Source organism: Anopheles aquasalis, chromosome 3 (genome assembly GCF_943734665.1).
Source record: "Anopheles aquasalis chromosome 3, idAnoAquaMG_Q_19, whole genome shotgun sequence".
In the NCBI taxonomy this organism is placed as follows: Eukaryota; Metazoa; Arthropoda; class Insecta; order Diptera; family Culicidae; genus Anopheles; species Anopheles aquasalis.
This window is the reverse complement of record NC_064878.1, coordinates 37,065,317-37,081,563: the sequence shown is the minus strand read 5'-3', so window position 1 is coordinate 37,081,563 and position 16,247 is coordinate 37,065,317. Positions and strand designations below refer to the sequence as shown.

Here is a 16,247-nt window from a genome sequence, read left to right as displayed (position 1 = left end):
TGACGACGAGCAGAATGATCATAATGCACGTCGCAGCGATCGCCAGCACATAGATCGTGGTTTCGTTGCGTACCAGCTCCTCGAGGTAGGACAGCCGTTCATCGGTATCGAGCGTATGCTTGGCGCGGTAGTAACTCCACCACAAAACGCCCGTTACGCCAATGCTCGCGACTACGACAAAGATGCAGATCAACCACGATACGATCGTAGCAAGCCAGTGCAGCAGCGCAATCATGATGATGGAGAAGATGAAGGCTAGACCACAGATCAGTACGATAGTTGGCCATGCTTTGTACATATCGCTAAACACTTGCTGCGTCGCTTCCCAGGAGTTAATCAGGGCGTACATCTTCTTAACCTGCTGGATCGGTGCGTTCTTGCCAGTCGGTATGCACCGGTGCAGCACCGGAGACGACTGGTACACCGGTAGCGTCGGACAGGGACCGGTAAGATCGAAATACTTTGGCCCGGACGCTTCCGCAGTGAGCAGAAGGCTCATGTTGAAATCATACCGACAATACTTGGACTGTCGCTCCTCGTAGTAGCGGTAGAGTTCGGCCGCATTCAGAAGCTCCCGCTCGGGACACTCCTTCACGCAAACGGTAATCGTGTGGCGCAGTTCTTTGATATCGAGGAAGAACAGATACGGCTTATCGACCGTATTCATACCGGACAGTGGGATGTTGGAGTACTTGTCGTTGCTGCGCACACCGCACGTGTTGCCGAACGAATCGTACCCATTGATGAGGCGGAGCGGATTTCCGTAAATGAAGGAAAAGATGGCAATTACGATCTGCGGAAGGAGCAATATAAAAATAGTAAAATAGCAGCAATTACAGCCGGCACAGCTACGCCTCATCGATCATGACCTTGCAGCGCTTGCGGGCGAAAGAGGGAAGCGATCGGTTTTCAAGTAGAAGGGTGGCTGCCGTACTTCTGAGTCACTGACAACGGAAAACTATCGAACAGGCAGGCCATGACTTTGTTTGAATCATGACTACTTTGATTGTAAGCGGGTGGCACGTCATGCACCATCACCCGTTTGCCGAGATAGATCGGTGCTTTCTATGCGCCGTTTGGCGGGTTCGCTTCTCGAAGAATACTCACCAGTGCTATCCAAAAGATAACGTACAAGATCAACCAAAAGATATCGGTGTGACCTCGCACTCCGGTTGCTTGCGGACGCTGCTGGTCCGGCTTGCTTTCGAAGCAGCCCATTTTCGCGTCTCGAGGATTTCCGCTGCTGGTTGCACTTCGGCCAGCCACAAGGTGTACTATTTTTAACAGCAAACCAACTCCACCGCTCACCAGAACTTTGCTGAGGCGCTAATTGTGCAGAAAATTCCTGGGAGGTGACGCGATCTGCCGCCGCCGCCCGCTTTGTTGTTGGTGGCTTGTTGTTGTGGCTTCTTCTTCCTTCTACGCGCTGTTTGGCGCTGCCCCGATCAGCATTTTTTATAGGGGAGAAAGGCCATCTGGGATGTGCGTTTTTCGTCGATCGATTTTGATCGATTTTTTTTGTTGATTTTCCGAACGTCTTCCGATCGTTCATGGGATTTAGTGGGATGAATTCGATGGGCGTATTTCAGGCAAAGAAAAGTGTAAATGAAAAAATGTAATTTTTTCATCAATTCGCCCTCGATTGCTAATCGGGCTGATAAATGTCATAGCTGTCAAAATCTCGTTACGTGTGTGTGAGTGTGTATGGTGCGGGGTGGAACAGTTCGCGGATGTAATTTCTGCTGGGGACGAGTTTAAGGCCAATAATTTTGCAAGTAGCAAATTGCGGGGCGATTTTCCTCTGCGGGTGGGAGTACAAACGTGCAATAGATTGTGGAAAGCGCCATATCGCCAGTGTCCAAGTTGCATGGGTGCATGACCGCAAGGAAAAGCGAGGGGGAGGTAACGAGGAAGGCCGGTGAAGCGCTAGAAATTCGGCCCCTAGCGAGTGTGCGTGAAAAGTGTCCAAGTGAAGTAACTGCACACAAGAGGCCCGAATTTTCCTCTGGCTCTGGCTTGAATTATCCTTCGGATTCGTCGGCGTATTTTCAGCCCGCGAGGAATCTCATAGTGAACCATTTGCGGCAAGTGCAAATCGCGGATCTCATGGACCGAAGGTGAATCAGTGCGCGGATCGGAGAGAGAGAGGAGGAAAAAGTGTTCTTTGTTTGCACCCAGCTGCAGCAGCAACAGCAGCAGCAGCTTCTCGTCAAAGTTGCAGGCTCGTGAGCACACATATCACCGCCCCACCCCCGCAAGTGCACGCATACCCGGGCTGAAGCGCAGTAACAGCCACCGTTAGCAATCCCGGAAGCAGGAACGATGGATGCTGATTCGGAGAAGCAACCGTTGCTCAAGCAATCTCAAACTTCGCAGGATGCAGGATCAGCACAGCGTAAGTAGTATTCGTACGAGAGAGGGCAATTTTCAGCATTAGCTTCCTGCGCTTCCAACAAATGCGTTTCATCCCTTCTAACGGGCGGGTGGGAGGGATGAGCAGTAAGAAGCTTATCAATTGACTGAAAGTGGTGCGAAAAGGGAACGAACGCTTCCGTTCCTGTCGCGCAGGCTTGTTCGAGTCCGGCCGCTTCATGTGATGAGTCAGCCTGCTTTGATTGTGGTGCTGGCTGGCTGGCGGTCGGGTTTTTTTTCCGTTTTTTCTTTCCCCTTAGCTGGAACGGCACATTTTTCGTTCCTACAAATAGACACGATCGCAGGGATCAGAACGAAATTTATTCCTTTTTGGTCCGTTTACTTATTTACTTCACTTGATTCCTTATCTGTGGTCTCAGCCAAGCCCAGAGTGCTTGGCAGAGACGGAAGCCACCGCCGTGGAACGCTGATAGCGATGATGACAAAACATCCACCAACGATCGTGGCGCAAGTCTCGGTGGTCGGTAGTCGGTGGTCGGTGGGTTGACCATGGCTACCGCAACCGCTTTTTTTTGCCAGCTATTCTGGAGAATAATCGTGGTTTGCGGACGGGTATCACGGAGGGAGAAAGATCAAGTTTCTTTATTGCCAGGGGCCAGGGTGATCAACAGCGGGTATGCATCTTCCTCCGTTTCATTGGATAATCTGTCGATCTGCTCCCTTTTTGTTGCTGAATGAATCATATGCTAACTCTGATTGTTTGTTTGTTTGTTTGTTTGTTTTTCTTCCCGCAGTTGTGAATGCATCGCCCATCGGCCCGGACGAGGTGCCGCCCTCGTACCAACAGGAACAGCAAAATAGTATTATCGTTACGTGTCGGGTCTGCCAGGCGCTGATCGACATCTCGTGGAAAAAGGAGCAGCATGTCGTGAAGTGCACGCAGTGCAATGAAGCAACGGTACGTCATCCATACCCCAGGAGCGAGAAATTTAAACGTTGATAACACTGAAACATTATTCAATGATGCCCCGGTAGTTTCTATTGGACATTACTTCCATTCCTTGGAACGTTTAAAGACATTACTTGTGACACTACTAATGGCGGTGAAGTTCCCCTTATTGGTCGTCGGAAGAAATATGATCCGTTTAATCCGTTCTCTATCAACGAAGTAGGCTGGAATGAACTGGGCGCTTCCGGAACGGAATACACCTTCACAGAAAACCACCCGCCCAAGATATGTTTGAAGCCGCAATGAAGCTTTATTTTTACTGCAACACAGCTCAGGTCATATTTCTATCGTCGAATCATCTGCCTGCAGGCAGCCATAAGCTAACAAGCCTTAGAAGTGAGCATTAGATATATCACTGTAAGGTTGAAGAGAAACCGGCATTTCAACCCAAAAAAAAAATAATACTCTGTTTTTTTTTCGATTCGTCCTGAAAGGCTTCTTTAGTATGGTTTTAAATTAATTTATATAACAAACAAATATTCTTATTTTTCCTGTTTTACAGCCCATTCGGAATGCACCGGCTGGAAAGAAGTACGTTCGGTGCCCATGCAACTGCTTGTTGATCTGCAAGAGCTCTTCCCAACGGGTCGCCTGCCCGCGTCCCAACTGCAAGCGCATCATCAATCTGGCCCCCAGCCCAGTCACCCCACCACTATTGCCGATGCCAGGGATGTGTCGCGTTATCTGTGGTCATTGCCACGATACGTTCTTGGTAATAATCAGCTGTTTGAATCTGTTTGCTTGCTTATGTTTGTATTAACCATTTTTCTACCCTCTGTTTCGCATAGTTTGATACACTGAAGAACAACCTGGCCAGATGTCCCCACTGCCGGAAGGTGTCGTCTGTTGGGGCAGAGTTTTGCCGCAGGCGTCGTAACCTTCATCTGCTGGGAGGCATGATATTTTTGGCGATCGCCATCGGTGTAACGTTTGCGACCTACACCTATGCAAGGGTAAGTGTGAACCTTTGTTATAAAAAAATCTCTTCAATTGAAAGCACCGCAAAGGATATTTAATGAATTATCAAAGCTACACAATTCGAAATTAATTTATCTTACTGCTTTTATTTGTTTCTTATAGAGCTACAGTGGCATATTCGTGGCGTACATTAGCCTCTTCCTCATCTCGCTGCTGTTGTTTGGTAAGACACTCTACTATTCGTCGCTGAAGATAAGCAACATTGATGGCCCCTTTACGACGCCGACCACATAAGCGTTCTCTCGGTACGGCAAAAGCTAACCCTCTAGCTACTCGCGCCAAGCTCTGCAAAAAACACATTCCACCAAACACCTTCGCTTCGTTCTACAGTATGGTGTCTGTAATGTTTCTCCGCGGTTCGACTTTAAAAAGAGTCGAGCGGAGGAGTATAGGCCGAGGATGGTTAGCATGCACTATTGGAGTAATACACATAGATACGACACGAGCCAACGTGAATGAACAGTACAGATGGGAAATTGTTCTCCATCGTTAGGGTGAAAAATAAGAGAAGGGATAACACTAAGCATATTACACAACATCAAACATTCGGAATCAATAAGAAAGTAACAGTTCAGAGGGAAGCACCGTTGGCGGCGGAAAGTGCAGTTTAAAAATCACTCGCGTTGGTCGATCTGCAAATTGTGCAAATCCGTTATAATAACTCTCAGACAAAATATTGTTGAAGAGGACACACGTGGTGTTTATGGGTAATGGTATGTACGCCTATCACAGTTTGCCAAATGCCGCAACTGTTCATTTGCAAAGCTTTGTTTAAAGATATCGGTAGAATTAAGAATTTAATCAATCAGCATCAGTTTATTATCCGAGCCCACCTGTTTTGCGGAATGAGATAAAAAATGGAAATTCCCCCTTCCTCTATAGAAATGCCAATGAAAATGGCTAATCCAACAGCTAATCGAAGACCGAAAATATTGCCCTTGTCTGTATGATTGTGTCAGTATAGTTCATTTACTCTTTATGCATTATATTGCTTGCTTGTTTTTGTCTCTTTTTGTTTTCGGTTTTAATATGTCGTCACTGTATTTTTTTTTATCGTGCTATACAGCACAACTGATCACAACAATACTGGTTGAACAAATTGTTAAAAGGAAATAACAACCATTTACCCGAGAGAGTTAACGAAATTCCTCTAATTTCTGCATGTTGCTTTTGGTAGAACCGCTAAGCGTAGTAAAACACAGAGATCGCTCGTTCTATGCGATGTGTTTCGCGTGCTCGCTCAAACAGCGGACCGATCATGCGTTGGGTTTTGTGCAAAGTTTCCAAACCGAAGGAAAGAACGCAGCAGGTACAAACGAACACTTTCTATTCGACTGCGGGGAACATGTATTCATTAGAGTCTTATACATACATAAACGCATTCATAAACACTCTACCTACAATAATATACAGTAAAAAAGGCAATCTATAATGCATACTCATACGAAATCTGGAGTAAAAGGAGATTGCGTGGAAGCTGAGTGTCGTGGATGATCGATCATCCTCCTTCCTTTGCTGTCCTATTTTTTTTTCTTCATTTAACATCATGAGGATAGCTTCTTTTCACACTTCTTCCTCCGATCATTGGCTCCTGGCTTATACATTCTATTAAACTTGCGATGTGCGCCTACTAGCTCGTTGATCACCTAGATCAATCTTTAGAAGTTAGGCGATTTCTTATGCATAATCCACTTCGATGCTGATTTCTAGTGCAACTATACTATTGACGCCATCACTGCGCCCTATTAGTATCTGATATTATTTGTAACATGTAACAAAATGGCAAGATAAAGAAAGAAGGTGGTTGATAGGCACCGAGCTGGCCTTAGAATTGCGCTACGGTTTGGAGGAGGCTATCAACAGTTAGAAATGAAATCAAACAGCTGACAATGGGCAGGAAGCGGGGTAAGCGATGCGCTAGTAGTCGTTGTGTTGTGCGAAAGAACGTATGATTTGCTTTAAGGAAAATAGCGAAAACCGATGGCGATAAGACGTAGGCCAAAACGTAGGATAACATCAGCAGGAGGCGGCAACGGTAAGCAAAAAGACGGTATGTAAAGTATGCAATGCAAAAATAAAAGTAATTTAGATACATTTATGACGTCGACATTTCAGTTCTTCATGCTTGATTACGAAACTGGTACGAGCAATAGGAAGGTCGGGAAACAGGAAACATGTCTTCAACTATTGCAACGAGCCGATCACATGGCCACATAGATTTTAACTCCAACCATCCTCCTCACAAACGCTCCTATGTCCGCCAATCACACTGTTGAGGTACGACATCAGCGTATACGTTCCGAACTGTCAGGTGCTGATACCGGGCGGGCCACAGCTCGTAAGCTTTGCCTTGACTTCCTCCAGGTCGACGATGCTACTTTCCGTACAGAGCAGAGAAAGAAAGAGCAGAAATTCCGCAAAATCGATAGAAGATTTCCTGCGAGGAACGATGCACATGTTGATGATGCGAGTGTTGTAAACACGCAATATGGTATGTTACATTGCGTGCGTGCACAATCGGTAAATCCTGACCTTACCTAAACTCAAAGAACGTTAACCCAGTCTGGGTGAGGGTGAAGTACTTGGGCCCTATGAGACCGGCCTGTTGCATCCAGCAATCGCTCTGCGATAGAAGGATGCACTTACCATCACCCTGGAAAGTGTTGAGCGCTGGCCGGTACTTGGCGTACAGTTGAAACATTGATGCGAGTGTGGCTGGTTTCGTTTTCACTTGCTGAGGAGTGGACATCGAATTTGGCGTGTAGTGAAATTTCCTTAAATCCGAAACAAATGGAACACCCGACCAGTTGTGGCTTTGTGTTCTTTAATTACAATATGGTGTCCGTTGCTAGGATCACACTTTTCGTTGATATGCTTGCTTTGTTTAGTTTCATGGCAACGCCATTTCGGTGTCTTTCCCAGGTGCCATTTAGGTGCCGTTGAGGGAGAACGTGCGGAGGAATTTTAGGTCCCTAATTTATACACATCGTTATCGATCGATAAATTGGCATACAATGTGCGGTTCGAATCCTGCATGTTTATTGTATGATCGATGTAAAGTGAAATGGTATCACGATACTATAATAATTACTATTGTTGAGTAAACATCTGCCCTTTTACTTTTGGGAATGATTTATTTCAGATTTCTATGAAATATAGTGGAACGTGCTACATTCGGTCAATGGAAGAAGAGATGTGGTGGCCGTTGGATTATTAATCACTTCGTTGACTTTGCAAACTGTAGCAATCGATGTTATGTTATTTCTATGTTCGCTAGCAATTTATTCTTTTTCGTTTCGGTATCCTAATTTTTATTAATTTACTTTTTTTTCCTGGTGGTTCTGGACGTTTTTCAATTTAGTCAAACGGTCCTAGTCCTTCCTTCTTCAATATACTCAATGGGGCAAAGACACTGCTGTTGGTTTGGAAATTATATATTTATGGGTTTAGGAAGATCGTAAAGTGTCCACACTAAATTACTAGAAAATTTTGAATTGCATTCCACATATAAAGAGGTTTTTATGATTTTTATTTCAGACAATATTAGCATGACCCCAAAACACACGCCAGTATGCTAGGATTGAAGAATGCTCCATCGGGACACTGAAGTCGTTCCGCTACTAGGTCAGCGTTGCAGGCATAGTAATAACGACAATGTGTGTGATCCGGAAACAGTCCTACACGTTCGCATTCATAGGGTATGATGGCACCAGGTGGAAGGTTTGACCAGTCACGTTGAATGCAGCGACCGTCCTGGAACATTTCGTTTGCCGGACACCGATACAACCGTGGACGAAGCACTCGATTACCGTTGTTGGTCTCCGTTGCACAGATGTAGTAAATGTTGTTGTTTCCAGGCCATGAGTTCATCTGCCCTGTGAAGGTACAGTTGAACTGAGGTGTCCTGCAGATTGTATCATTAAGCGGTAGCGAACAGTCGCCAGTAGCCGGCGAAAAGACGGCACCACCGCAATCCATGCTGATAGTGACGGGATTGTTTCCATTTTGGAAGCACATGTGATACAAACGACAGTTAAAAGGATCAGGAAACACGCCGGGAGTGTTACATTCGAAGGTACCGTCCTGCCCGAGGGGATTACACGAACCCACGCTGGTTGAGCATCCTCCTTCGAACTCATTACAAAACAACCCTTCATCGGAATTACATGCCTCGACTAGGACGGTCTCCCAGTTACTGCCTACTTTTACGCATACGGCTGCCGTGTTGCAGTTGGGACAGATGAGTCCTGGTGCCTGACGGTCGGAGCAAGATGATGTTTGAAACTTGGTGACCGACAACACGTGGCTGGCAGATGTAGTAACGGTCAGGAGGCACTTGAATAATTTGCGAAAAAAAGATTATAATCAATTACTTGTTGAACTTGAGAATCGTGCAATGAGAATGTGCTGTTTAGAATGAGATTTTTGCTCGTTTGATTTAAACTATTTTCTTGTTTCGAAACAGACAATTAAGTTTAAAAGTCAATTGCGTTTTGGGCACAATTTAATTACCACGTATCAGATATTGTCAACATCGTTTTTTTTCATGTACGGAATTACGGCTCAACCTTTACTTCACTTCTCTAACTGATAACACTATGCGCTGCTTTCATGATAAGCAATTTCAAGAAAACAATATCGTACGAGTTGTCCAATTTCCATCGTCATACAAAACTACGTTTATAAATGGGTTTATAAATTACACAATCATCCTTCATACCGTTAGTAAAAACACTATCACCACCGTACGTAACATCATTTTGCCGAAACGCGAGCAACTCCCGCACCAGACACTTTATAATGGACGGCCCTAGAAAAGACGATGTAGTCCCTGAAGCTATGGTCGTAGGTGAACTTCGAGTAAAATCGAAGAAGAAATTTGCTTTGCTTTTATACCAATGTCTTGCCTATCGCAGTTGATCAACGGAAATACCACACGATAACAAATATACGAGATAGGAGTAGAATGAACAAAAAGGGAAATGGTCCAACTCGTCTAGCGGTTATCTTTAAAAAAGGCCTCGGTGGTTATCTTTCTTTTGAATCGAACAGAAAGAAGAAAAAAAACGATGAACAGGGAAATGGCATCGTTATACATTAGGCTTTGATTTTTCAAAACAGTGAAGCAATAAGCACAAGCTGCTGCAGCATATCGATGCACGATTTCGGTGGTTTTTAGGTTTCCCATGAATCATATTTATGAAAACCTATACGGTACCCATGTGCCCCAATCACGCTTTGAATTTGATTGCTGCTGTATCTTTTAGTGTGTTTTTTTTTCTATTTACAATTCATGGGTCTTGCAGAAAAGTTTGCTCGTTGAACTGAAAATGAGCTTTTCTAAAAATTATAGTAATAAAAATAATTAACGATTCTAACCGTTACTATTTGAATAGTTCCCACGAACCACAGAAAGTTCGGCACAGCCGTGCTTGCTGAACCGCTGAACCGCTGAACTGCCAGATCGAGCCAGATCGAGTATTCATTGAGAAAATGGTCGCGGTGCAATGAAGTTGCGAAACGTGGAATGAAGGTGGACGTGCAAATTCTTTTGAGTTGTGGGACAGCAACAAAATCGGCGATAAAGAGAATAAACTGCTGTAGGTAAGCAACATCGTTTCCCTCATCATCGTAATTAGGGCATCTAAAATAGTTTCATTTTCTTTCGCTCACATTTAGAGTCGAATGTTGAGGACAGATTCTTCATGGAATAATTCGATGATAGTTGGTAAGTTTTTCACACAAATAGCTCTATGAAACGAATCTTCCAAACGTTTTATATTCAATTAACGTGCAACAAGCCACGTAAGTGTGATAATCAAAGAATCATGCCCAATCGCCCAACAGTGAAAAGTTAGGATTGAGATCAGATTTTCTAGGTTAGGAGCATTTTCCTCTAATGAACCCATGCTTCGCGTTTCTGCTCCACCAAGGCAATCTTCGATGAAAAGAATAATAGCAGCAGGTATGTTGCATAATCACGGAGTTAGTTCCGACGTTGTAAGTTTTGCGAGCTGCGCATGGAGCAACACACGAAGGGACACCAAGTGCAAATTTACTTTTGTGATCGCAGCAATCTGGGCCATGCGCAGGCTGGGCCAACCCAGTTCGGATGTTCGTGGAATAGTATGGAGGATGAGTTTGACGTTAAAAAAGCTGTTCTACGATTTCTATTATTGCAATAATTGGTAAGCTTATAATCAATTGGTTTTCTCATATATCTGCTTTTCAAAGTGTTCTTTAGATGTTCAGAAACGAAATCTTATCACATTGCTCTTTCCTAGTCCTTCCTTCTTCAATATACTCAATGGGGCAAAGACACTGCTGTTGGTTTGGAAATTATATATTTATGGGTTTAGGAAGATCGTAAAGTGTCCACACTAAATTACTAGAAAATTTTGAATTGCATTCCACATATAAAGAGGTTTTTATGATTTTTATTTCAGACAATATTAGCATGACCCCAAAACACACGCCAGTATGCTAGGATTGAAGAATGCTCCATCGGGACACTGAAGTCGTTCCGCTACTAGGTCAGCGTTGCAGGCATAGTAATAACGACAATGTGTGTGATCCGGAAACAGTCCTACACGTTCGCATTCATAGGGTATGATGGCACCAGGTGGAAGGTTTGACCAGTCACGTTGAATGCAGCGACCGTCCTGGAACATTTCGTTTGCCGGACACCGATACAACCGTGGACGAAGCACTCGATTACCGTTGTTGGTCTCCGTTGCACAGATGTAGTAAATGTTGTTGTTTCCAGGCCATGAGTTCATCTGCCCTGTGAAGGTACAGTTGAACTGAGGTGTCCTGCAGATTGTATCATTAAGCGGTAGCGAACAGTCGCCAGTAGCCGGCGAAAAGACGGCACCACCGCAATCCATGCTGATAGTGACGGGATTGTTTCCATTTTGGAAGCACATGTGATACAAACGACAGTTAAAAGGATCAGGAAACACGCCGGGAGTGTTACATTCGAAGGTACCGTCCTGCCCGAGGGGATTACACGAACCCACGCTGGTTGAGCATCCTCCTTCGAACTCATTACAAAACAACCCTTCATCGGAATTACATGCCTCGACTAGGACGGTCTCCCAGTTACTGCCTACTTTTACGCATACGGCTGCCGTGTTGCAGTTGGGACAGATGAGTCCTGGTGCCTGACGGTCGGAGCAAGATGATGTTTGAAACTTGGTGACCGACAACACGTGGCTGGCAGATGTAGTAACGGTCAGGAGGCACTTGAATAATTTGCGAAAAAAAGATTATAATCAATTACTTGTTGAACTTGAGAATCGTGCAATGAGAATGTGCTGTTTAGAATGAGATTTTTGCTCGTTTGATTTAAACTATTTTCTTGTTTCGAAACAGACAATTAAGTTTAAAAGTCAATTGCGTTTTGGGCACAATTTAATTACCACGTATCAGATATTGTCAACATCGTTTTTTTTCATGTACGGAATTACGGCTCAACCTTTACTTCACTTCTCTAACTGATAACACTATGCGCTGCTTTCATGATAAGCAATTTCAAGAAAACAATATCGTACGAGTTGTCCAATTTCCATCGTCATACAAAACTACGTTTATAAATGGGTTTATAAATTACACAATCATCCTTCATACCGTTAGTAAAAACACTATCACCACCGTACGTAACATCATTTTGCCGAAACGCGAGCAACTCCCGCACCAGACACTTTATAATGGACGGCCCTAGAAAAGACGATGTAGTCCCTGAAGCTATGGTCGTAGGTGAACTTCGAGTAAAATCGAAGAAGAAATTTGCTTTGCTTTTATACCAATGTCTTGCCTATCGCAGTTGATCAACGGAAATACCACACGATAACAAATATACGAGATAGGAGTAGAATGAACAAAAAGGGAAATGGTCCAACTCGTCTAGCGGTTATCTTTAAAAAAGGCCTCGGTGGTTATCTTTCTTTTGAATCGAACAGAAAGAAGAAAAAAAACGATGAACAGGGAAATGGCATCGTTATACATTAGGCTTTGATTTTTCAAAACAGTGAAGCAATAAGCACAAGCTGCTGCAGCATATCGATGCACGATTTCGGTGGTTTTTAGGTTTCCCATGAATCATATTTATGAAAACCTATACGGTACCCATGTGCCCCAATCACGCTTTGAATTTGATTGCTGCTGTATCTTTTAGTGTGTTTTTTTTTTCTATTTACAATTCATGGGTCTTGCAGAAAAGTTTGCTCGTTGAACTGAAAATGAGCTTTTCTAAAAATTATAGTAATAAAAATAATTAACGATTCTAACCGTTACTATTTGAATAGTTCCCACGAACCACAGAAAGTTCGGCACAGCCGTGCTTGCTGAACCGCTGAACCGCTGAACTGCCAGATCGAGCCAGATCGAGTATTCATTGAGAAAATGGTCGCGGTGCAATGAAGTTGCGAAACGTGGAATGAAGGTGGACGTGCAAATTCTTTTGAGTTGTGGGACAGCAACAAAATCGGCGATAAAGAGAATAAACTGCTGTAGGTAAGCAACATCGTTTCCCTCATCATCGTAATTAGGGCATCTAAAATAGTTTCATTTTCTTTCGCTCACATTTAGAGTCGAATGTTGAGGACAGATTCTTCATGGAATAATTCGATGATAGTTGGTAAGTTTTTCACACAAATAGCTCTATGAAACGAATCTTCCAAACGTTTTATATTCAATTAACGTGCAACAAGCCACGTAAGTGTGATAATCAAAGAATCATGCCCAATCGCCCAACAGTGAAAAGTTAGGATTGAGATCAGATTTTCTAGGTTAGGAGCATTTTCCTCTAATGAACCCATGCTTCGCGTTTCTGCTCCACCAAGGCAATCTTCGATGAAAAGAATAATAGCAGCAGGTATGTTGCATAATCACGGAGTTAGTTCCGACGTTGTAAGTTTTGCGAGCTGCGCATGGAGCAACACACGAAGGGACACCAAGTGCAAATTTACTTTTGTGATCGCAGCAATCTGGGCCATGCGCAGGCTGGGCCAACCCAGTTCGGATGTTCGTGGAATAGTATGGAGGATGAGTTTGACGTTAAAAAAGCTGTTCTACGATTTCTATTATTGCAATAATTGGTAAGCTTATAATCAATTGGTTTTCTCATATATCTGCTTTTCAAAGTGTTCTTTAGATGTTCAGAAACGAAATCTTATCACATTGCTCTTTCATTCAGGGATCCCAGGGATCACTGGCCAACGGTGGTTCTTCAAATCATGTTAACAAGCGTGTTAATATTCAATCGTGTAAGTAATAATTGTGATCCTTCCAAGGGTTCCTTTTTGATCTTGTGGCCTTTTCTTAGTAAGGCGATCGAATCCTCATAGATGGTAGAGTGCGATTGATGGTTTCTAAGGCCATACCAATACGCTAAAACGCTCGTTAAGGTGTGTTCCACTCGGGCATCTATCGGGTCTCGCGCTAAAACTAATGCGCTCCAAGGGTTCTCTGTTTTTCTTGCCGCTCTAAGCAACCGTGTATCATTGCGCATTTCACGAATCCACTGACTGCATCGAAAGCAGCTGGATTTTCGCACATTTGTGGCACAACGTTGTCGGAAATAACTAAATAGATGGATATTTAGTTAAAAGGTACATTCCAGTACAATCCACAGCTCAACATAAGGGATGAGGTGGTGTGTCCAGCAACCATTTTTATCGTTATCTCAATCATACGGCCAGCTCATTATAGACTTTCGTATGGCTCCAGGCGAATATCGTGGCCTAGCATAGCATTCACTGTAATAAATGTAAAATCTAATCATTCAGGCTGCCGCTAACGATAGCGGGGAGAAAGTGTACATAACCGTGAATGCCTCTTGGGCGGACTTTTGATTTAGAGTCCGATTTTTCGTAGAAGTACACTGTAGGGTTTCAGCTGCTCGTCCCCTTGGACGAAACGACTCTTTACTCTGGATCCGAAGACTCGCAGACGATGTTGCACCGGCCTACTACGCCGGACCAAATTCTCGTAAAAAACCGTTCTTCACGAATCGCTAGCTTATAGCAGATAGGTCTTCAGAAGGACATTGACTTATTCTCTCCAGAGCAAGGGAATTTCTGCCGTGAAAACGGCTTGAAAAAACGATGTTTAATTTCTTTCAGCACGATTAGTATTTTTCTCTACAACCAAAGGTTCGCCGTAGTGCGGTTCCTGAAACAAAGGCATGAAAAGAGCAGAGCAGAATCGGTAGGCCTGGTGACACAATTCTAACAGAAACTAAAGACCAGTCTTTGACAAATAATTCTTTTCCAAAGTGGGAGCAGGCGTGGTATAGCTGATCATGTTCATATTTGATGAGCTCTAATGTAAAATATTCTTAGCAATGGGCAACATAATTGTTTTATTAGAAAAACCCAGTGTTGGGAACCGGTCTGGTATTATTTTTTATATTTACCAAATTGAATACTTTATTTTTCAAAACTCCTTTCTTAGTGGTCATTGTAAGTACTGGCCATCGTTTTCTATTACCCCCCCTAAGACTGCAAAATCAACTTCCTTTACTTGCAGGAATTACCCATTCAAGCCCATTATTTTATTCATCACCGATTTCCACCGATTTCCAGCGATTTCTAGCGAGAGCCAGCAGAATTTCTTTTCAGACGCTAAAACGTAAGAGGCTAAGATCTGCAGTACACCAGATCTTCCCTATATCTTCGTGCCGCAAAGGACATTTTAAGGTCCCACTTTTTTCATGTAGTAGCTTGCAGCTGCTGCGTAATGTCGATGAAATGCTCGACCGTTTCTTCTTCGTCTCGTTTCGTGAAAGTTCCCTTAGTCCTATTTCCGCAGTCCGCATGATCCGCATCGATGCGCTTGTCTAGTATCTAGATATTAAAACGCTAACTATTAATCTAAAACTAACTCTAGCGTCTGTACATCCTTTTTGCTAGGGTACATTGGTACTACGTCAGCGGTTGCAGTGCGAAGGAGGAGTAGCATCTCAGCGAGTTTGTGATAGTAACAACCCGAACCGACTGACGATCAATCAAACCCCGTCTTTGCCGATCGCCGCCCGAGAAAGACCCGAGATGACGATGACTCCAGCAAAAGCAAGCTAGCGGTATGTAAGCGTGCGGAATATCTGTAAGAGAGAGCCTGTTGAGAAGGTGTTATAGTCTATAGGGGTATATCAGCGTACCCCTTAGCGTGTTTGCGTCGTGCGTAGTGTGTCGCCCTAAAAATCATAATAGTCCATTTCCAATAACGGAGATAGCCCTATATCAGAGCAGTACTCTAAACGAATCATTTTACACCTTATGTCGGTTAGAGTCAAACGGATCGGGAACCTAGATACCACGGGCACGGTTCCACGGTAGGCAGACAGGTACATCGCCTTTAGTATGGAGAATTGGTCTCGCTCGTAACTCCGTTGTTCTGCTATATGCGTTACTAACTGTTGGTATTTTTCGTTTAGTCGCACAGCTTTGGCTAAGCGGGCGGTTCAAACGCAACGTTTGGACAACATTTGCTGAATGTTAGTTTGTGGCCATTCTGTTTATTTTAATCAGAAATCGATTCTAACTGACAATTTCCCTTGGAATATCATTAATTGTCAGTTTTGTTTTTGAACATTTTGGGATGCTTTAGGGTGTAATGGTCGTAGAACATCAAAATCAAATACAGCCAAAGGAAGCATCTACAAAATTACGCAATTGAGCCACGAAGGTCGCAAAAATCTCTGGATATCCAAATGCGCTCACTGGTTCGAGACGTCATGGCTGGTGGGTTTTCACTCGAACCAGGACACTAACGAAAGTTCAAACACTCGCGTGTACTTTCGAAACACTCCCTTTTGAATCGTCTGATGATTGTTCTTAACGCTTTCGAGTGTGGTTTCAACCACTTACATCGTGCGCGATCAGTT

General features: G+C 43.8%; 7 protein-coding genes and 1 long non-coding RNA gene across 10 annotated transcripts in view; 3 read left to right on the top strand and 5 right to left on the bottom strand.

Moving 5' to 3' along the window:
• LOC126574165 (choline transporter-like 1) overlaps nt 1-1,405 on the bottom strand; it is a 3,959-nt gene extending 2,554 nt beyond the window's left edge. The window contains exons 1-2 of the mRNA XM_050234197.1: nt 1,108-1,405; nt 1-793 (exon numbers count right to left, since the gene is read on the bottom strand). The exon at nt 1-793 is cut by the window's left edge and continues 285 nt beyond it. Of these exons, the coding sequence (XP_050090154.1) occupies nt 1-793; nt 1,108-1,218 (904 nt within the window). The 5' untranslated portion in view covers nt 1,219-1,405. The remainder of the gene's footprint in view (nt 794-1,107) is intronic.
• Nucleotides 1-4,160, bottom strand: part of LOC126574172 (mediator of RNA polymerase II transcription subunit 10) — a 12,233-nt gene extending 8,073 nt beyond the window's left edge. Inside the window, exon 1 of the mRNA XM_050234207.1 lies at nt 4,155-4,160. The gene's annotated coding sequence lies outside the window, so the exon portion shown is untranslated. The remainder of the gene's footprint in view (nt 1-4,154) is intronic.
• On the top strand, nt 1,695-6,458 carry LOC126574168 (type 1 phosphatidylinositol 4,5-bisphosphate 4-phosphatase). Of its 2 annotated transcripts, XM_050234202.1 has the most exons (6): nt 1,695-2,395; nt 3,168-3,331; nt 3,885-4,094; nt 4,171-4,335; nt 4,463-4,597; nt 4,639-6,458. In XM_050234202.1, exons 1-5 carry the CDS (start codon nt 2,323-2,325, stop codon nt 4,592-4,594), a joined length of 744 nt encoding a protein of 247 aa, XP_050090159.1. In that variant the 5' UTR covers nt 1,695-2,322; the 3' UTR covers nt 4,595-4,597; nt 4,639-6,458. The 2 variants fall into 2 exon arrangements, with proteins under 2 accessions (XP_050090159.1, XP_050090158.1); XM_050234201.1 differs by having other exon boundaries at nt 4,463-6,458.
• LOC126574175 (uncharacterized) lies at nt 5,624-7,707 on the bottom strand. Its single transcript, XM_050234209.1, has 2 exons — nt 6,898-7,707; nt 5,624-6,797 (listed from the first exon to the last, which is right to left on the bottom strand). Exons 1-2 carry the CDS (start codon nt 7,107-7,109, stop codon nt 6,668-6,670), a joined length of 342 nt encoding a protein of 113 aa, XP_050090166.1. The 5' UTR covers nt 7,110-7,707; the 3' UTR covers nt 5,624-6,667.
• A 141-nt stretch (nt 7,708-7,848) lies between these two features.
• Nucleotides 7,849-8,713, bottom strand: LOC126576620 (uncharacterized; the record flags this gene model as incomplete). Its single annotated transcript, XM_050237927.1, has 1 exon — nt 7,849-8,713. A coding segment is annotated over one exon (810 nt), but the record flags the coding sequence as incomplete, so codon positions are not given.
• Nucleotides 8,714-9,851: 1,138 nt separating this feature from the next.
• Nucleotides 9,852-10,519, top strand: LOC126574178 (uncharacterized). The gene is made up of 4 exons (XR_007608214.1): nt 9,852-9,964; nt 10,040-10,088; nt 10,294-10,360; nt 10,434-10,519. It is a non-coding gene; the product is annotated as an uncharacterized LOC126574178 (long non-coding RNA).
• A 154-nt stretch (nt 10,520-10,673) lies between these two features.
• On the bottom strand, nt 10,674-11,622 carry LOC126576619 (uncharacterized; the record flags this gene model as incomplete). Its single annotated transcript, XM_050237926.1, has 1 exon — nt 10,674-11,622. A coding segment is annotated over one exon (810 nt), but the record flags the coding sequence as incomplete, so codon positions are not given.
• Nucleotides 11,623-12,761: 1,139 nt separating this feature from the next.
• LOC126574173 (uncharacterized) lies at nt 12,762-15,678 on the top strand. 2 transcript variants are annotated; one of them, XR_007608213.1, is made up of 4 exons: nt 12,762-12,874; nt 12,950-12,998; nt 13,204-13,270; nt 13,344-13,429. XR_007608213.1 is itself a non-coding variant. In XM_050234208.1 (4 exons), the coding sequence occupies exons 2-4, from the start codon at nt 13,355-13,357 to the stop codon at nt 15,439-15,441; spliced, it is 342 nt and encodes a 113-aa protein (XP_050090165.1). In that variant the 5' UTR covers nt 13,034-13,270; nt 13,344-13,354; the 3' UTR covers nt 15,442-15,678. The 2 variants fall into 2 exon arrangements, 1 of the variants encoding a protein (XP_050090165.1); XM_050234208.1 differs by lacking the exons at nt 12,762-12,874; nt 12,950-12,998 and adding exons at nt 13,557-13,626; nt 15,274-15,678 and having other exon boundaries at nt 13,034-13,270; nt 13,344-13,458.
• Nucleotides 15,679-16,247: the final 569 nt, after the last annotated feature.

Excerpts from the sequence above, each read along its gene's own strand:
- LOC126574168 (XM_050234202.1), top strand. The coding sequence starts at position 2,323 with ATGGATGCTGATTCGGAGAAGCAACCGTTGCTCAAGCAATCTCAAACT. Across the intron at positions 3,332-3,884 it reads CGCAGTGCAATGAAGCAACG|CCCATTCGGAATGCACCGGC; the intron begins GTACGTCATCCA and ends CCTGTTTTACAG. Across the intron at positions 4,336-4,462 it reads CGACCTACACCTATGCAAGG|AGCTACAGTGGCATATTCGT; the intron begins GTAAGTGTGAAC and ends TGTTTCTTATAG.
- LOC126574173 (XM_050234208.1), top strand. The coding sequence starts at position 13,355 with ATGCGCAGGCTGGGCCAACCCAGTTCGGATGTTCGTGGAATAGTATGG. Across the intron at positions 13,459-13,556 it reads TTCTATTATTGCAATAATTG|GGATCCCAGGGATCACTGGC; the intron begins GTAAGCTTATAA and ends TCTTTCATTCAG. Across the intron at positions 13,627-15,273 it reads GCGTGTTAATATTCAATCGT|GGTACATTGGTACTACGTCA; the intron begins GTAAGTAATAAT and ends CCTTTTTGCTAG.
- LOC126574175 (XM_050234209.1), bottom strand. The coding sequence starts at position 7,109 with ATGTCCACTCCTCAGCAAGTGAAAACGAAACCAGCCACACTCGCATCA. Across the intron at positions 6,798-6,897 it reads TTAACGTTCTTTGAGTTTAG|GAAATCTTCTATCGATTTTG; the intron begins GTAAGGTCAGGA and ends CGTTCCTCGCAG.